This window comes from Mustela nigripes, chromosome 15 (genome assembly GCF_022355385.1).
Source record: "Mustela nigripes isolate SB6536 chromosome 15, MUSNIG.SB6536, whole genome shotgun sequence".
Taxonomy (NCBI): Eukaryota; Metazoa; Chordata; class Mammalia; order Carnivora; family Mustelidae; genus Mustela; species Mustela nigripes.
In genome coordinates, this window is record NC_081571.1 from 75,231,636 (window position 1) to 75,250,148 (window position 18,513).

The 18,513-nt window shown below is 43.2% G+C and overlaps 1 protein-coding gene across 5 annotated transcripts in view; it reads right to left on the bottom strand.

The window, feature by feature from the left end:
* NALCN (sodium leak channel, non-selective) overlaps window positions 1-16,906 on the bottom strand; it is a 303,976-nt gene extending 287,070 nt beyond the window's left edge. For 2 of the 5 annotated variants that reach the window (XM_059377544.1, XM_059377540.1), the window contains exons 1-2: window positions 16,843-16,906; window positions 39-185 (exon numbers count right to left, since the gene is read on the bottom strand). In XM_059377544.1, the coding sequence (XP_059233527.1) occupies window positions 39-146 (108 nt within the window). In that variant the 5' untranslated portion in view covers window positions 147-185; window positions 16,843-16,906. Of the gene's footprint in view, window positions 1-38; window positions 186-16,230; window positions 16,325-16,842 lie in introns of those variants that run through there. The other 3 variants (XM_059377545.1, XM_059377543.1, XM_059377542.1) reach the window with 3 other exon arrangements.
* Between the last annotated feature and the right edge of the window lie 1,607 nt (window positions 16,907-18,513).

The window sequence follows — 18,513 nt, forward strand, 5'->3', positions numbered from 1 at the left end:
CAGCATGCGCTTCTCCGTTTTTCAAAAAAGGAACTTACTGGCTTGTTAATCCAGAGTATGTCAGCGTTGTCTGACAAAGATTCGTCGGGACCAAAGTCCGTCACCGGCTGGGCCTCCACCCGGGAGCTCTGCTTCCGTTTGAGCATGCTGAAGTTAGTTTGGGGGAGCCAGGACAAGACTGCAGTCTGGAAGCAGACAGACAGTTCCGTTAGTCACCGAAACTATCTCCACGCCGACCGCCTCACAAACGGAGCCCCCCATGTATGCAAATGCATTCGTTAATTAGACACGCGTTCTACTGTATGTCAGAGTATATGCAATATGTGCAAAAAGAAATTTTAAAAGGTTAAGATAAAAATATCAATCCAAGCTTGTTTCCCGCCCCCCCCCCAACCCAATAGATCACCCTATGCATTTCATGAACAGGTTGCATCACTTTGTGCATTTCATGAGCAGTTCAGATGGCGCTAGTCTAGATTAACTGGGGTCGAATTGCCTTCTCAGATATACATATTAGCAGGAGGGTTTTTGAGGCCGGGAGCTGTCTCCACTTAGAGACGGTCTGTGCCAGAGCACAGGTGACCAGTCCAGATGAAATACTCAGATCCTCCCCAGGATTTTCCCTGGACTTAATTTAACACGACATCTACAAACATCGACTTCCAATGATAGTTCCAAAGTTCCCAATTTCGTCCCTGACATAGAGGATGGGGGACAGGGAAAATGGGGCAGAACCTCCTCTATATGAACTTTTTTTTTTTCTTTTGCAGATGCTGGTACTGCATCAGCTCTTCCAGGCACCTTGAAGTAAATACAAATCCTACCGGAGGGAGACCAGATGCCCGCTTGCCAGGTACATACATTTCCCCAATTCTGAGTCATCCACATCTTGCTGTAAATGTCACTTCTGTCTAGTCACTGCTACTACCTCCCATAGTCCAGCGGCCATGCAAGGAGAGCCCAGGTATGCCAGGCCCTTGGGGCACAGATGCCAAACAAGTGAAATACAACGGAGGAGATAGACGGCAAAGGTAGGCGGTGCCTGGCTACCCTGAGTGCACAGACTTATCTGATCTGGACTGAACCTCTAAGGAAAGGAGCAAAGCCAGCGGTTTTTCGGGATATGTACTATGCTTTGGACACTTAGCAATGATATTTTACTTAACCTTTACAACAGACAACAGAAAGGAAGACATCTCCACGACAGGACAAATTCCAGCCTCGGGCAGTTAATGACTTGAGCGCGGCTACCCTCGCAAACTTGAAAGGCAGAAGCTTCTCCGTGTGCCCACAGAGACTAAGCGTGTGTGATGGACCAAACTGGGACTGAGGACCGATCAGAGCCATGCAAGGCCCCTGAAGGAAGGGGAAAGGTCAGGGCGGCACAAGGCCGAGGAAATGCTGGGTCAGGGAAACAGTGGTTTCACCACCAGGAAGCAGCCACTGGCTGTCCTCCTGGCTGCTCCCTGGGGCTGGACTCGGGACTCTAACTGAAGGCCAATGAGGACCCCTCGATTCTCACGGGAGCACGAGAAGAATTTGCAGGATCTGTAAATACACGCAGCTGCAGTTTTCATGGGGAAAGAGAACTGACCACAGCAGCTTTGGACACATCAGCCTTGACTCTGATTCTCTATGTCTGAGTGCGCCCTCCTATGTCCCGGCTCTCCTGGAGGCACCCAGGTAGGTGTGTCTGCCCAGCCCTCCTATTCCCAGAAGACATGAAGCTAATGGGCTTTAAGATGTGCTAGGTATTTCCAGGCTATCTTGCCCCGAATATTGGATTTGAATATGGGCTTTGCAGTAGGCTGCACTAATTAATTTTATTTTACATAATTGGAGTTAGGGACTCTTGACATCGATATGTAAATATATGCAGAATATTCAAATTATGCTTGTTCTCTGATTTACTATGGAAGGAAACATCTGGTGGCCTCAATTTGGGATGCTTCTTGAATGACAGTTTCCTGTGCACCTGAAAACGGGATACAGAATCTTTTAGAAATCCTTCAAGATTACACAACACAAAGGAAATAAAGTGTGGTTGTACAAAGTTGTTCGAAGGTGGTGCAAGAAATTTTATAGACCTAGCCACCAACCATAATACCTTTTACACCGAGCCAGTGGAGACTCGTGAATGACCATTTATTGATCTTATGATCTGGCCATAAGTTACGGTCTGGAAAATTTTTTGATGTATGAATACGATATCTTCATATATGAGTACCATGCAGCTTTTATTATAAATAGAAGCAGAGCCAATTTTTTACTATGTTTTTGTTTATGTAAAGAAGTAGACATCCAGAATTATTGTTTTTAAATCTCTATTTTTGACCCACAAAAACCGGTTGTTCATGATGAATGATACTAATCATCATAGTTTGACCCTAATTTTACCTACTGCAAAAATGCCACCAAATTAAACAGTGCCCAAGAAAACCATCTGTTCAAACTCCTATAAAACTTGGTTAATCCACACACATGTTAAAACAAACTAGCTCCTGAATCACTGAAATATTGACTGACAATAATATCAAATATTAAAATAATAATAATAATAATATCAAATATTATTTAAAGCACCCAAGTAGTAAAATAAACACAGATTATAAACAAATGAAGAGTTCAAAATTAATTTGAGGCAGTTGGTTATAAAAATTTTCCTTTATACCCAGAAATATGATTTTACACATTTGTTCATGTTGCGTCAATATAACTAAGTACAGCAAACCTATTATTCCCCTGATAAAGAGCGGCAGGGATATTTAAGTATCCTAGGTAAGCAGATTATTTGATAGGAAATTGCTTCTGTGTATCTTAGCCGTATCACTATGATGTATTTATAACCCAATACATTTTTTCTTCTGTTTACAGAAGTGTCCTTCATAAGGCAGTGCACTGAGTTTAAAAAGCAAGACTTCCAGTAGCTTTTTCACCCTTATTAAAAGTAGTTGGTATTTGGGGCACCGGGGTGGCTCAGTGGGTTAAAGCCTCTGCCTTCGGCACAGGTCGTGATCCCAGGGTCCTGGGATCCAGTCCCACATCGGGCTCCTTGCTCAGTGGGGAGCCTGCTTCTCCCTCTCTCTCTGCCTGCCTCTCTGCCTACCTGTGATCTCTGTCAAATAAATAAATAAAATCTTTTTTAAAAAGTAGTTGGTATTTAAATAGTTCAATAATGAGAAAAGGCTGCACAGTTACAATACGTTCACTGATAAATCCTTTACTTGGAAACAGCTAATGGCAACTCCAGGAGAAAAGATATTTTGGTTCATTCCTCCCTTTTAAATGGCTAAAATCCGGGTTTCATATTCTGGGATAGCAACCTCTGTTGGCATACGCTTTCTTAGGACATTCCAGCTCTCTCTTGACTAACTGCAATGAATAGATTCTATTTTCTTTAACTGCATGAGAGACTGTGGACTTCAAGAAACAAACTGAGGGTTTCAGAGGGGACAGGGTGGGGGAATGGGTTGGCCTGACGGTATTACGGACGGCATGTATTGCATGGAAAACTGGGTGTTACACCTAAACAACGAATCTTGGAACCCTACATCAAAAACTAATGACATAACGTACGGTGACTAACATAATTAAAAAAAAATAAATTAAAAAAAAAAAGTGTTTGCAACACTATGGGTCATTTCTTCTCCTTGTAACTCTCTTGGGTTTGCATTAAACTCTTTGGAATCTTCCATCTTCTAAATGATGGTTTACAGCATGTCCTTTACCTGTTGTCCCCTGTGTCTGTCCTCTGTACTTAACCCCTTAAATGAGCATCTGATCCTACAGTTTCCATCACCATCTGTCGGTGTCTGGGTCCTGAGCTGTGCATCTGTGCTGCTGCTTGGCCCTCCGATACAGGCCGTACTGACACCATCACCACTGGAAATTCAACAGGGCCAATGGGTATCCGTCCGACATTCCCTCCCCCCTTTCCTCTCAGCTCCCAGATCCTCCTGCCCTGGGCTCTTTGGGTCCTCATGTGCAGGTCTGCAAATGTGCAGAAGATTCTCTGTCCTGACGTACACGGTCCCTCTGGCTTTAGCTCCGTACTGGAGTCTGTGCTGGGCCATGGACTTCAGGTCCGGACTGCCACAAACATCCAGCTTTCTGACTGTGTCCTGTCCTGTATATCAGAAATCAACTTCCCAAAACACTGACCTGGTCTCTCCTGTAACCCAGAAAAGCTCAGCTTGTCTCCCTCCTTCTCATTCATTAGTTCATTCATTCATTCCCACAGGAAAGACTGCATATCTGCTTCCGTATCCGGCACTGTGGCAGGTGCTGGGTACCCAGCAGGGAAGAGCAAAGGCACTCGGAGCTCGTAGCCCACCTGCTTTGTTGAGCTTCATGTTGTAAAAACACTCGGTCCCGCTCAGGTTTACTTGCGCTTCCGATCATACTCATAACCCACACGCCCCACTTGAACTGGTTAAGTGTCCCAACACTCCCACATCAGCAACTGGACTCTGCCTGTGTCCTCTTCATGGTCAGCTGCGAATCCCGCATCAGTGCTTTGTATGCCCTAGCTGAATCCATGAAGAGTTTTTAAAGGAAATTAAGGAAATAAAATGTTCAATATCATCCCTTGGACTTCTCACCCCAAGCTTTACTGTTTGGTCTTTAGAAGAGCAGCCTTCATGGCAAGCAGAAGTTTCTCATTCATTCATACTTGCATAAAATGCATTCATTCATTCATTCACTCGTTAAAAAAAAATCCCAACCGTTCTGTTAGGTGATAGAAATTTAGCACTAACAAAACATAGCTGGTCTCTCCTCTTAGAATTCCAATGCTCTGTGCTCCTGACACAGGCAAACAACAAGTTTAATTAACGACAGAGCAAATGATTAATTAAAGGAGAGCCTCTCACTCCTGCACCTTGTTCTTCAACTTCCACGTATTGGTATTCTTATTTTCTCACTACCTTATTGCTAGCACTGCCCCACCTCCCAAGGCAAGGAGTATATAATGAACGGTTGATTCCCAACAGGCACCTGCGTCTTCGCTGTCAGACATGACGAGATTCACGTAACAAGCAAGGGCAGTGGACCACTCCCTCCCTGGACCTCAAATACCTACATCTTAAGTTAAATGAAAAAAAAAAAAAAAAACTTTACTTTTTATTTTCATTACTCAACAATGCAGGATAACTAGAAAAAATATAAAAACAAAACGAAGAACAAGGTGAAACCCATCAGGAACTCTACTTCTAGAGACTCAATTATTTTTTTTTAAATTTATTTATTTATTTTCAGAAAAAACAGTATTCATTATTTTTTCACCACACCCAGTGCTCCATGCAATCCGTGCCCTCTATAATACCCACCACCTGGTACCCCAACCTCCTACCCACCCCCGTCACTTCAAACCCCTCAGATTGTTTTCAGAGTCCATAGTCTCTCATGATTCACCTCCCCTTCCAATTTCCCCCAACTCCCTTCTCCTCATAAATATCATGGAGACTCAATTATTTTTGCTAAGTATTTGTTGTGGGCGTACATTGTGCCTGTCCCACCTGGGGTCAGGGGGGTGGGGGGCAAAGTGCTGCAGACAGGGCGATAATCAGATATACTCTCTCTCCTCCTTGAGCCAGGGCACCTACTCTCCAATGACATATGGGCTGAATCTCTACCATCTTCTTTTCAGTACATATTTTTTCATGCATATATTTATTTTTAAATGGCTGCTTAAACACTGTCTTGTAACCAGTTGTTTTTTCTAATTTAGCAGTATCTTGTGAACATCTTTCTCTGTCAAGAAATATGCATGCACAGAAAATCCTAACTGTTAAACAAAAACCACCTTCAAACATCTGCCTTTCCTTGTCTTTCTTGTCTCTTAAGCACATTTACATCGTTATATGTGCAAGGACTTGCCAGGTAAACAGATAAAAGGGCATTTTTTCTAGATAGGGTACCAACACTGAATTTTCAGGTGAGAAAGGTATCACTATGTATTTTGGAACACAACTGAATTTGATGTTTTCAATTTTTTTGAACATTACAATCTTATTTCTTTCCTCAAGTATTCCTATTTATTTTTTGTTGTTGTTCTGCTTAAATGGCTACAGAACCTAAACCAACAAACCACTGATGTCCATGTTTGAACGAGTTTTCTGCCTTTTCCCATATGCAAACTTAAATAGTCACTTGTACTTCAGCACATCATAATCACAGTTTGAAGACAAAGGGGATGTTTATTCCTGATGCTGGAACTGCCAAATACCATTATTTCTGTAAATACAGACTCTACATTTTGGCTGGCCAAATGTCCTTCCCAACAACAGAACAGGTCCATTCAGAACAAATGAATATAGCATCATGCATTTTATGCCATGCTTATAAATTAGGGAGCAAACCCCACTATTTTTGTCTTATTTTCTGTGATCCAAAATCTCTCTGCCTTGCCAAATGCTTCTCCACCCCATCCGCTCATCCGCCTTCTGGTTCCCAGGATATGGTGGCACCCTACTGCCTTTGAGGACTGCACCCCGCCTGCCAGCGGAGTGTCCTCTCACGCCATCTTGAATGGCTGAAACTCCTCTAGTTCTGCAAGCTCATGTCGTCTTGGATCTCTCCTAGGGACACCAAGGACCTGTGTCCTGTGCTGCAGCAGTAATCCACACCCACCTTCATGAGCTCACCCCTTACAGCCTCTTCAGCCTGGCACACAGCACTTTCCCACGCGGACTCCAACTGCCCAGCAGCTCCTGCCTAGTGGTGTTCAATAATTACCTTTGATCTTAATCATCAAAACCACTGAAGGAAAAGTATTACAGACAGGATCGTATACGAAGCTGAATATATATTCCCCAGTCTGAATGCTTCACAAAAAAGAAAACAATCATGAGCTCATCAGTTGACTTCCCCTCAAAATCTGTCAACTGCCATGTAAAAACAGATTCCTTCCAATGTCTACTGAGGGCCTGTCAGGTGCCAGGCTTTGTTCTAAGCACATCGTGCTTCATGTCATTCCATTCTTACAAAGACGTTTTCGCAGATGAGGGAGTCTGGGCACAGAGATGAGCCAAGATCTGAACCAAGACAATGTGGCTTGCAGAGCTATTAAATTTAAAATTAACTACACTCTAACTCAGAGTGGTAATAAAAAGAAAACTACTTTTTCAACATAGTCTCATCATACAACCTAGTGATTATAAACTCACTTGACATCAATTATTTTTTTGGGGGGGGGGGGAAATAGTATAGACATTTTTCATTTCTTAAAATTGAATTCATTTTTATGATGATTCATTTTATGGTTATTCCAGCCACACGATTAAAAAAAAAGTGCCCCCTCTTTTTTTTTTTTCTGGCAAGAATCTTCAAATGTCTCATGGACTCTATCTAAATGTCACTTTCAGGTTTCTGAAGTCATTATTCATTATCCAGTCTTTTTCCTCTAGGGTGAATTCTAGAAATGTTCTATTATGCTTTTATTATCTTTTCTCTAAATTTGGGGGGGGGACGAGAAAAAAGCATTTACTAATATCTAATAATTGTACATCTCCCAGGAAACAGAAGGCTGTCTTAATTTCCTACAGATGGCAGATTTTTTTAATTTCTTAGAGTTTGTTTTAGTCTAATTTTTTTTTTTTTTAAAGACAGAGAGTGTGTGTGCCCATGTGAGTGGGGTAGAGGTAGGGTCAGAGGAAGATGGAGAGAGAAAGAGCCTTAATCAGGCTCCATGACCAGCGCTGAGTGGGACACTGTGCTCCATCTCACAACACTGAGATCATGACCTGGGCTGAAATCAGCATTCAGATGCTTAACCAACTGAGCCAACCAAGCACCCCTAGTCTCATAAATCCTTGACTGAATATGCTGAGAATGTGAAACTAGAAACTAGATCCCACTGATGACACCTTGGCATAAGAGTATATCCTTTCTGCAGAGAATGTACCAAGGCAAAAAGAAGGAGTTTATTAAAAGAAGTACTCTTGCCATACTCAAAATCCACAGCTCAGAATATGGTCAAGGTTGTGGTTTTGTTTTGCGGTGGTTCTTCCAGTAAGGAAAATCCATACTAAATGGAAGTTACCAGTCTGAATGAAGGTAGCAAGTGGTAGCTGTTTAATCTAAAAGTTTCTAATAATAATACACTGGGTCATCCTGAGACGTGGCTGGCTGCTTTCTGGATGTTCTCAGAGAGAATTACTAAACATTCTGAAATTTTCAAAAAGGACTCCCGCACCGTCTGGACTTTGCAGGACATTACATCCCAAGAAACTTCCAATGATAAAATCTATTATCGCAGTCTTGAAATTGCTCCCAACTTTATGCATGTGATCGTAATTCTTAGGGTAGGATGATAGTCCATAAACCACTGTTCATTATGTTAGAGAAGAGTCAAGCCTTAAGCATTCTGTGTTCTCTTTTGTTCCCCCTCTTCCACTTAAAAGATGAACTCAAACATTTATGGAAACCTGACTCTGTGCAAAGCGCAATTCCAAGGCCTTACTATCTTTGAAGTAATTTTTAATATTACCTCCATTGTGCAGATGAAAAGTCTGAGGCAAACTTGCCCAATGCCACATGAACTGGAAACAATTTTAGAATTCAGGGAGTCTGAATTTCAAGATCTTTGGTAAAATTCAAAGGTTTTACAACAGTCATGAAATTCATTTGTGATTTCTTTAAAACAAATACAATATGAAAATAATTATTAGTTGTGAAGCTTGCACAGAGTACACCTAACATTTTCCTGAGAGTTTATGACATATGAGGCTAAGAGCTCTGCATAGGTCATCTCACCGATTTCTTGCCCTGCCCCAGTGAGGCAGGTGCTCTATTCATCTTATTTTAGAGATTTAAACTGAGATTGAGAGGTAGTAGAAGTGTCCTGCCCACGGTCACTTTCTGATTTGACCCCATGATCCTCAGCTGTCCACATCTTTCGGTCTGACCTTTCCAAGGCTTGGTGACTAGAATCTTCTTTCCCAGAGATCAGGGATGGAGATTCTCCAATTCTTGCCTCCTCCATGTCTAAGTGGTGACACCAGATTGGAGCATGGTGGCCCCTAGAAGTGCAGGTCAGTCTTCGCAGGCCACTCTCAAGCAAGTCTGTCATTAGTCCCCTCGGCTCATGAATTTTATGGGCCTCTAATTGGCTTCTGCTCACAGAAAAGGGAGGTGGCTGTGTTTTTTCTCTCTCAAAGTAGCCTGAGTTTTATGTCTGCTCCAGTGATCAGCAGAGCACATCACGTTAGCGGGAGAACTAAGACATCATTGAAATGTTGACCCCTGGGTTCACAGCAGCAAGCTCTGACTCTCTCTCCAAATGCACTTCTCATTTGGGTGCTTACTCATCTACGACTTGGCTCTGGCTAAATCAGGATGTAGCCCGGCAAAAACAGAGGGTTACACGCATAGTCCAGTCTCAGCAGAACACAGGGGCCACCCAAGACGGGCCACCAAGCGGAGGAAGTGAAACATTTCAAAAGGCCACCTCTAAACCCAGCTCTTCATTCTCTGTTCCTTTTGTCAGCACACTGATTAAAAACAGAACTGAGGACCACAGGGGAGGGAAGGAAATCTGAAGGGGGAGAAATCAGAGAGGGAGAGGAACCACGAGAGATTTTGGACCCCGAAAGCAAACTGAAGGATTCAGAGGGGAGGGGGGGTTGGGGGAGGGGCAACTAGGTGATGGGTATTAAGGAGGGCGCGTGTTGTGATGAGCACTGGGTGTTATATGCAGTAATGAATCACTGAACGTTACACTGAAAACTAATAAGGTACTGTACAGTAGCTAACTATCAAAAAAAAAAAAAAAAAAAGAAAGAAAGAAAATGGTCCCCCACTTTTTATACTGATTCTACTTCCCACATCCCGAAGAAAAACAGCATATAACTTTTTTTTTTTCTAGTTCTTTCTATGAATGCTTCAAAACTGTCATTACTTCACTAAGAATTCTGTTCTGTTTCATTTTTGTTTGTGAAAATTGAATTTCTTCTAACCTTTAAAAATCACTGGATTTGGAGAGGACCTCAGGATGGACTAGAATGGCTGAGCGCCCCTTTGCGGTTACTGGCCCAGCCCCAGGAGAGGGCACAGGCCTGTCTGTGTGTCACCTAATCACTGTACTGATTACGAGTTGAGGCAATGAGCCTCTGGCCAGATCCCTACTCAGAAAATACAATCAATCCGTTTAACAAGCCTGGTCATTCACCCCAAGTTTAGAAAGGATATACACTTAAATTTTTGTGACTTATTCTGAGTACAGTTTGGTGAAAAAAAAAATCTCAGGAAAAGAATGTCAGTTAGAAATCACCAGAGGTTGAAGGTGTGACTTTGCAAGGTCACATTTCCCAATCTCGGAAGAGTGCTGTAAAGGTTTCCCCATCCTCCACCTGGCCCCAGGGCCTTGAAGGTTTTCCTCTGCCAAGAGTTCAAGGATAGGCATTTTGTCTTGATAAACTGCTAGCATCACTTAAATATTATGAGAAATCAGAAAGGGAGATTATCTATTTTTAGGGTGGTTGCTTAATCTTGTAATGAATTTGCAAAGAACAAAGAAGATGGATGGTTTAAAACAGTGGTTTTCAAAACTTTACCAGACTGTACTCAAATAAGACGGCAATTCAAAAGGAGTTTCCTGTGTTTTTTTGTTTGTTTGTTTGTTTGTTTGTGATTTGATTTTGTAATAAGAATCCATCAAGTTTAGACAAAGAAGGTGAAGGATTTCCAAACAGTAGTTTTCCAAAGACTGCTGAACCTTTGAATCATCCAAGGAGGTTCTCAAACATCTTAATCCTGGAGGCTTTCACACCAGGCATACTAAGAACCTTCTGGAGTGGACTATGGGAAGTGGTATTTTTAAAAAACCCTCCTGAGGCAATTTTAACACACTCTCCCAGAAGTGGTCCCCGTTAGTGATGGGGTCACTAATCTAGATGTTCAGAAGAGCATTTTAGTACCTCTGGAGCTTATAGTTCAGCATCAAGACTGGTTGTTTGGGGATAAAAATAAGAAAAGACTAGTTCTAAACAACTGAAACAAAATAGAAATCTGAGACAGAAATTTTGATTTATAACTATATGTACATATAGTATATTCTATTCTTGAGTTTTCCTCAGAAACCGTCAGAATTTACTAAAAAAAAAAAAAAAACTATATGGAAAATCCTTTCTATACAAGAATAGGGTTTTGGTTTTCGTCTTATGAGAAAGTAACTAAGAACTCTTTTACTTGGCTTTTCTCCTACAACATTTTAGTCTAGAATATACCTTGAAAATGGTTATTCATTACTTGAAACAGCAAAAACAAATGATCTAGTCCAACTAATTAGATTTTCTTTTTTTTTCTTTTTTTTAAAGATTTTATTTATTAATTTGACAGACAGAGATCACAAGTAGACAGAGAGGCAGGCAGAGAGAGAGAGGGAGAAGCAGGCTCCCTGCTGAGCAGAAAGCCCGATGCGGGGGTTGATCCCAGGACCCTGGGATCATGACCTGAGCCGAAGGCAGAGGCTTTAACCCACTGAGCCACCCAGGCACCCAACTAATTAGATTTTAAAATTGCTTTAATTTTTACTTAATAAACAGCAGAAACATTTTTTGAGGTTCTCTAGAATTTGATCTTTTTTTTTTTCCTCCATAAAGTACTGACATATCGAATCGAAAGAAATGGAAAGACTAATTCAATGAAAGGTGTTTCCAAATCCAAGAAGCCCTCTTTCTAAAAATTAAATCCATGGGATGCCTGGGTAGCTCAGTTGGTTGGGCAGCTGCCTTCGGCTCAGGTCATGATCCCAGCGTCCTGGGATCGAGTCCCACATCGGGCTCCTTGCTCAGAAGGGAGCCTGCTTCTCCCTCTGCCTCTGCCTGCCATTCTGTCTGCCTGTGCTTGCTCTCTCCCACTCTCTCTCTCTGATAAATAAGTAAAATCTTTAAAAAAAATTAAAATTAAAATTAAATCCATTACTCACAATACTTTTCTTCATCTCTGCATTTTAGCTCCTGGGAGGAATAGCTAAGGTTAAGTTTTCCTACTTGAGAGATTCTCTCATTTTAGATTATCCAGGATTTTTTTAACCTTAATTTTCATAATACAGATTTAATAGTGTCTTAAGTCATCACTGACTTGTATCTTATCTGATCGAGGCCTCCGTAATTTGTCTTTTTTAGGAATATTAAGTAATTAAAAAAAAATCCTTCCCCTAGTTCAGAAGTGACCCACGAAGTTGACCTATCGATCTCATAATTACTACAAAGAACTGATTAAAAAAATAATGAAGCAAATGATTTAACCAATAGATACTGCTCAGTGAGCGAGAAAGTGGTTAGTTGTTCTGTCTAGGCATCCTAAATAGGAAAAAAAACAAAGAAACAAATAAAAACACCCCCCAATCACCCAAACTTAAAATTCTGGATTTATTTTCCACCCATGCCCTCCCTTTCCTTCTACTGATTGATCACCAGGATCTCTTAACATTTGTTCTGCTGATAAATCTACTGTCCACTTCTTGGTTTCCATGATCATAGTAGGGTTCCAGGTACACATCCTTAAGACTGTACACTCATTTTCTCCAGCACCTTCCTTCACTGATCCCCACTGTTATTTTTCTCCTTCTTCTTGACCACATTCTTGAGATCCTGTGGATTGGCTACACGCTAATGTGCCTCAAACCCTGGAATGCTCTGGCTCTTCGGTTCTTTTCTATCACGTCTAAAGCTTTCCTACTTTATAACAAATTCAGGTGTGTTTTTTAAACCTTACGCCCTTTCTTGTCTTCTCTAGTTCTGTCGTGTTGTTTTCTTTACTTCCTAGGTTGAAACGCTAATTTCTTATCCCATCATAGGTCACAGAAACCTTTGAGAAAACAGTGCGTCTAAGAGCCATGTCTCCCTGAATAGATACACTTAGGAATACTCTCCGCTAAAAATATTACATTGCTGTGAACACTGGTATGGCGGGAAGGCTCATAATCGTTAGTAACTTTTATTGCTTTAAGGTTCTTTTTTCTCATCTAATCACCTTTCAAACAACTGTCCTGTAACTTACATTCTTCTCTTCCACCTTTTCTTTAACTTGCCTCATATGTATGTCTTCCTCTTTTTTTCTATTTCATTTTTGACCCTGTAGGAGTATCCTGCAAGAACTATCTTCTGGTATTATTCAGAATTACACAATTTCAGGATATGATTTTACTGCTGGCTGATACTTAGTTTCGGAAAGGTTATATGAAGGCAGTCTGCACGTCCTCTTTGTAGATAGATAAACACTTCTTCCTTTCTCTTTTTGTTGTTGTGATCACCTCGGTCAGTCTAGTTAATACCCATGACCATAGTTTATGATTTTTTCCTGTGATGAGAACTTTTAAGATCTACTTTCTCAGCAACTTTCAAATATATGACACAGTATTATTAACCACAGTCACTGTGCTAGCCATTCCATCCCATGACTTAATTAATTATTTTTTCTAACTGGAAGTTTATACTTTGAGCCCCTTCATCCATTTTGTCCACCCAGTAAATAATTTTTTAACTTGATCAGAATACCGATGGGATATTTTTCTTTTTTCAGATGCAAAGTGTTTGCTAGGCTCTAACAATATGTTAGCCACTTTCTGTTAGTGCTTCCGGTCCATTATAACCCATTTCCATCTGCATATTTGGGTTATTTGTTTTCACCTAAAAGAAAACAGTGCTCACATTTCACTAAGAACCTGGCTTATGGTCAGGGAGAGCACTCCCTGTGTGTCTCTGTTGGCTGTCTTCCAGACACATCATCCTGTTTGAAACAAAGTCTCCCCTTCTCTTCCCTTTGCATAATTGAAGAGAGGTCCCCCACTCAGCCTCTGCAGACGGGCTTCCCTTGGCCATGGTGTGCTGATTTCTGGACTTTACATCTCCTGACTCTTTTCCTGGAAGCCCCAGTCCCGCACCTCTCTCTGGACCATGGGGTCAGTCCCTGTCCTTGGAGCACATTCCATCTGGTAAGTCTGCACCAGCCCCTGGGTCTCATGGAGAAACCACTTCAAGAGTTAACTTTAGACTTCAGCCTTTCAGATGAAGGAGTTCTGCCTGGAGCCCTGCTCCTCACTTTTTGCACAAGTCAAAAAGGAACTGTGGCCTGAACCTTGGTTATGCCATCCGTCCATCTTTCCAGTTCCATCTGTGGTGAATCCACCAGAAATGCATCAGAGTCCACACCCCATGAGCAAATGGTCTTCCCTCCACTGTACCCATGGGGTGCAGGTGTCTCACTATATAAAGTCCTTTGATCATTTATTTGAAGTCTGAGTAGGAAGCAAAAACCAGAATTAGACTCCTGGGCTGAAAAATCATTATTCCTAAAAGACCTTGCATTCACTTACTTTTTTTTTTCTTTTCACCTGACCACTTTTACAACATTTTTACGATTTTAAACTAAGAAGTATATTTTATCATCTTGATTTTAGATGAATTTGTTAAAAGTCAAGTTTTTACGTGGTGCAAAGGTTATATGTCCAGGATATTTTTTTAATCTTTCTTTATTCCTGTAAAAGAAGGAAAGCGATCCACATATATCAAAAAAAGGCAGATTTACTGCAGAAACATAGAAAACATCTTATTCAAATTTATATCTTTAGGAAAACAGCCTGAAGATAGAGAGATAAACACACACACAGACACACACACACAGTATATCCATAATATAAATTTCCATAATAATTTTGATAATCAAATACTTTTGATATGTTATTTTTAATGATGAGAAACTGGAAACAACAAATGTCCAGCAACCAGAGGTGTGGCCACAGAAGTGAAGTTGTATTCCTGGTGCACAGTCTTACACAGCTATTTAGAATTTGTTAAGTAAGAATACTGTATGGGGCAAAATATGCTAAATATGTTAAAATATGCTAAATATTTACTGGGAAAACCAGTATAAAAACTGTACGATGCCATGATTCTAACTATATGAAGTCATGTAGTTTTTAAAAGACTACAACAACTACATAGAAATTATAATCATTTGTGTTCAGTTTTTAGGACTACGGTCGTTTATTCTTTCTTTGTCTATCATCTCCGTCATTTCTTTCATGTCTAATGATTTTGAAATTCAAAGGATAAATTTTTAAATGTTTAATGTTTGCATACAAAGCTTCTTGCGTGGGTCTTTGAAGAAGGTAAAAATCAAACAACACGAGAGTTAACCTTTAAAATGTTGATCCATTTTTGGAGGACAATTCATAACCTTTTTTTTTCTATATATAAAACAAATATGAACGTGCATGCCCAGGAGTGTACACCTGCCCCTTCCGACTTCATTTCCAATCAAATCACAGTTGTAGCGATGAAAATGGGAATCACAAACTGTTAAGATTAGCCACCTGTTAATTTCTGCTCCCTGTTAAAGGTCTTCTCCAACCCTGGCCTTGTTACAGCAGTCACTGGTCCCCAACTCCCATTTCGTCACCAGGGAAATCTGGGCCTAGCTGATGACTACACGCACGAGATGAAGACCATAACCTTCCGGAGGCCTGAACCGATACGTGGACGCGTACACATCCTTGATAATATACTCCCTAACAATTATGGGTCACCCTGGAAGATTTATCCTATGATACTTCAAGAATGTATAAGGACCCGAGTTCAGAGCTATCTACCATGCGTGATGAGGAACATTCCGAGTCAGAGGGACAACCCCTTCCTTGTTCTGGGGTTCTGGGCCCGTCTGGAGATCCGAGCCAGTCTCCTAAGGGCTCAATGACAAAACGCTGTCGCTTTTGCAGGACCCCGCTTTGCCGGCTCGGGTGGTCACCCTGACAGCGGCTCGCCCGGGCCCGTTCATCAAAGGAGGGCTCCCAAGCGCACCGCGCGCCGCACGAGCCGGGTGGGCAGCCCAAGGCCCCGGCCCCTCGGGAAACCTGCTGGAGCACCGCTGCCTCCCGCCCGGCGCACGCTCGCCCTCAGGGGCGGAGGGGCCCCCGCGCAGCGCAGCCGCCGCGGCCCGAGCCACCTGCCCCCGGGCGCCCCGCGGGCAGGCCTGGCTCTGGCGACTCTGGCGGCCCCCGGCGCCCACCCGCGCGCTGCCCGGGCGGGGACGCCGCAGCCCGCCGCAGGGGCAGGGAGGGGCCTGGCGGCCGCCCGCGCCCCTTCCCGGCGGAGGCTAGGGGCGCCCCTCCTCCACCCCCCCCCCCCCCCCCCCCCACGCCGGGCCCTCGCCTCCCGCCCCCACCAGCCCTGCCCTGCCCGGCGAGGGCCACCAGCGCGCGCGCCCGGGCCTCAGGCGGCCGCGACCAACCTGTAACCCCAGTGCTCGCAGCGGTCATGGTGCCGCGGGCGCGGCGGCGGCGGCGGCGGCGGGTCAGGCGCGGCGCCCACCCCGCGGGGACGCGGTCCCTCACCTCCCGCGCTCCGTCGGCGCGCGCCACCCGGCCGGGGCCGCGGCTCGGCGCTCGGCGTGCGGGCGCGCGCGGCTGCCACCCGGGCGCGGGGCCTGCGGGAGAGGGGTGCGGGGTCAGGGCTTTTTGGTCTCGGCTTTTTTTTTTTTTTTTTTAAATCAGAGTTGTCTTTGCCGCAGGGGCTGCGACGGCGCGGCGGGCGGCAGGGAGGGAAGGGCCGGGGAGGCGGCGCGGCGGGCGGCGGGAGCGGAGGGTCGCTGCCAGCAGGTTCCTTCTCTCCCGCGGCCGCCGGCGGTCGGTCTCCCAGCAACAGCTGGGTTCTCCTCCGCCGGCTCCGCTCGTGGTCTCGGCCTGACCCCGGCCACGGCCGTGCGCCTGGAGCCGGGCACACGCGGGGCACACGCAAGGACACTGCATAGGGACGCGCAGGGCCCGTGTGCGTGCGTGTGTGAGCGCGTGTGAGTGATCCGGGCTTCGCGGACACGGTTTCTGAGGATGCCGGCTAGTCTCACCTTTTGAGTGTGAAATTGCGAAATAATGAGCGCACAGGTGACACTTACAGTCTCCTGAACACGTCCCCATTTCCCCTTAAAATGAAAAATTTTCGCTATGTGGCTGAGGCGGGATGTCCATCCAAAAATTGATGGTCACCTGCGTGCGCTGTAAGGGTCCGGGACAAGAGCTGCGCCTGCTGTCTTCTGCAGCTTCTCGCCAACCAGGTTTAGGGAAATCTTGGAATCTTGAGCACCGTACGCAGGCCAGGAGGGCATCTTCTCTGGGCTGTGCTCCCTGAAAACTCAACCCGGGGCGGGCATCTTGCCTTATAGTAACCCACGGAGGAACCCCTGAGCGATTTAGACATCATCCACGTAGGCACACACATAGAAGGAGAGAGAAAACTGAACGAAGCTTTCCCCTAAGAGAGAAATTAGAACTCCTGAACAAAGAACAATCCCTTCTCAGAAAATATTATAGCCCAAGGGAAGAAAGTAAAGTCATAAGCACATTTTAAAAAAATGTATTTTCTGGTTATGTATATTTAATTAACTTACATGGAGAAAAGAAACCTAGGCACAATCTATTCACTTCAGGCCAACATTAGCACCGTTTTTTTTTTGTTTTTGTTTTTGTTTTTTTAAGGAAATTTAAAAACAATTGGCATTTCAAGGAATGCAGAAGCATGTGGAAGAAGTTTTTTCAAATATCTGAAAATTTTAGAACAACTATATAAAAACCCACATTTCCAACAAATGAAGAAATCATGTGGAAATATTCTTCACAACACAAAATGGAAAGCAATTTAAACATTAATAAATCTATAAACAATTTGTTTAGAAAAACTACCCATTTGTTTAATCCTCTTACTTCATTGCTCTCAGTTGTTTGACTTAATGCTCGTTTATTTCACTTTGTATCTTTAAAATATACAGCTGTGCATTTTTTTCTAGAATTTGTCGAGTCAGAACAATCCGTTAGAAAACCATATTAATGAAATAGTCAAGATTTAGAAATTTTGTGAATGAAGTAATAATGGCATCAGTTTTAGTAATCTCAGCAACACCCCTCACAATCAGGTATTTCAGACCCTTATCCATCCCTGATTAAACTATGGCTGTGTGAGTATCTATAATTCGCATTTAGGTGCCAAACAACCTCATGAATTATGAAAAAGGCCTTGGGAAATGCATGCACCAAAGAAGTGATGGAAAAGCTCACTATAGGCCTCCCGGAATCTGTAGGAACTTGGCATTTTTGGAGAGTAGACAGTCATCATAAAAGACAGATTTTTAGTGTCCCAAAAATCACTTTATTCCTCTACCTACTCATCATCCCTTGCGTTTTCTTATTGGTAAAATTAGGGAAGTGCAACAGGCTCTGTAGCTAGATTTATTGCTGTAATTCAGTGGAAGTGAATTGCTGTTCTAGGAGTTCAATACCATTCACAGGTGTGTGTTGTTTGACTTGCAAAACATTTTTGACAAATTAAAATCAATTGCCAACATTGAAAACCACGAGATTTTCAGTTTATCCTAAAAAATAGGAAGATCTGGGCCCATCAGGCGTGCATTTCCACGTGACAGAGAGCAGCGGTTGATGTCCTGTGTGTCTTTACAACAGGCATATTCCTCCCTTCTCCATTTGCCCCTTCTCCAAAGGGCCTGTTTCAGTGCCTGCCCTGGAGA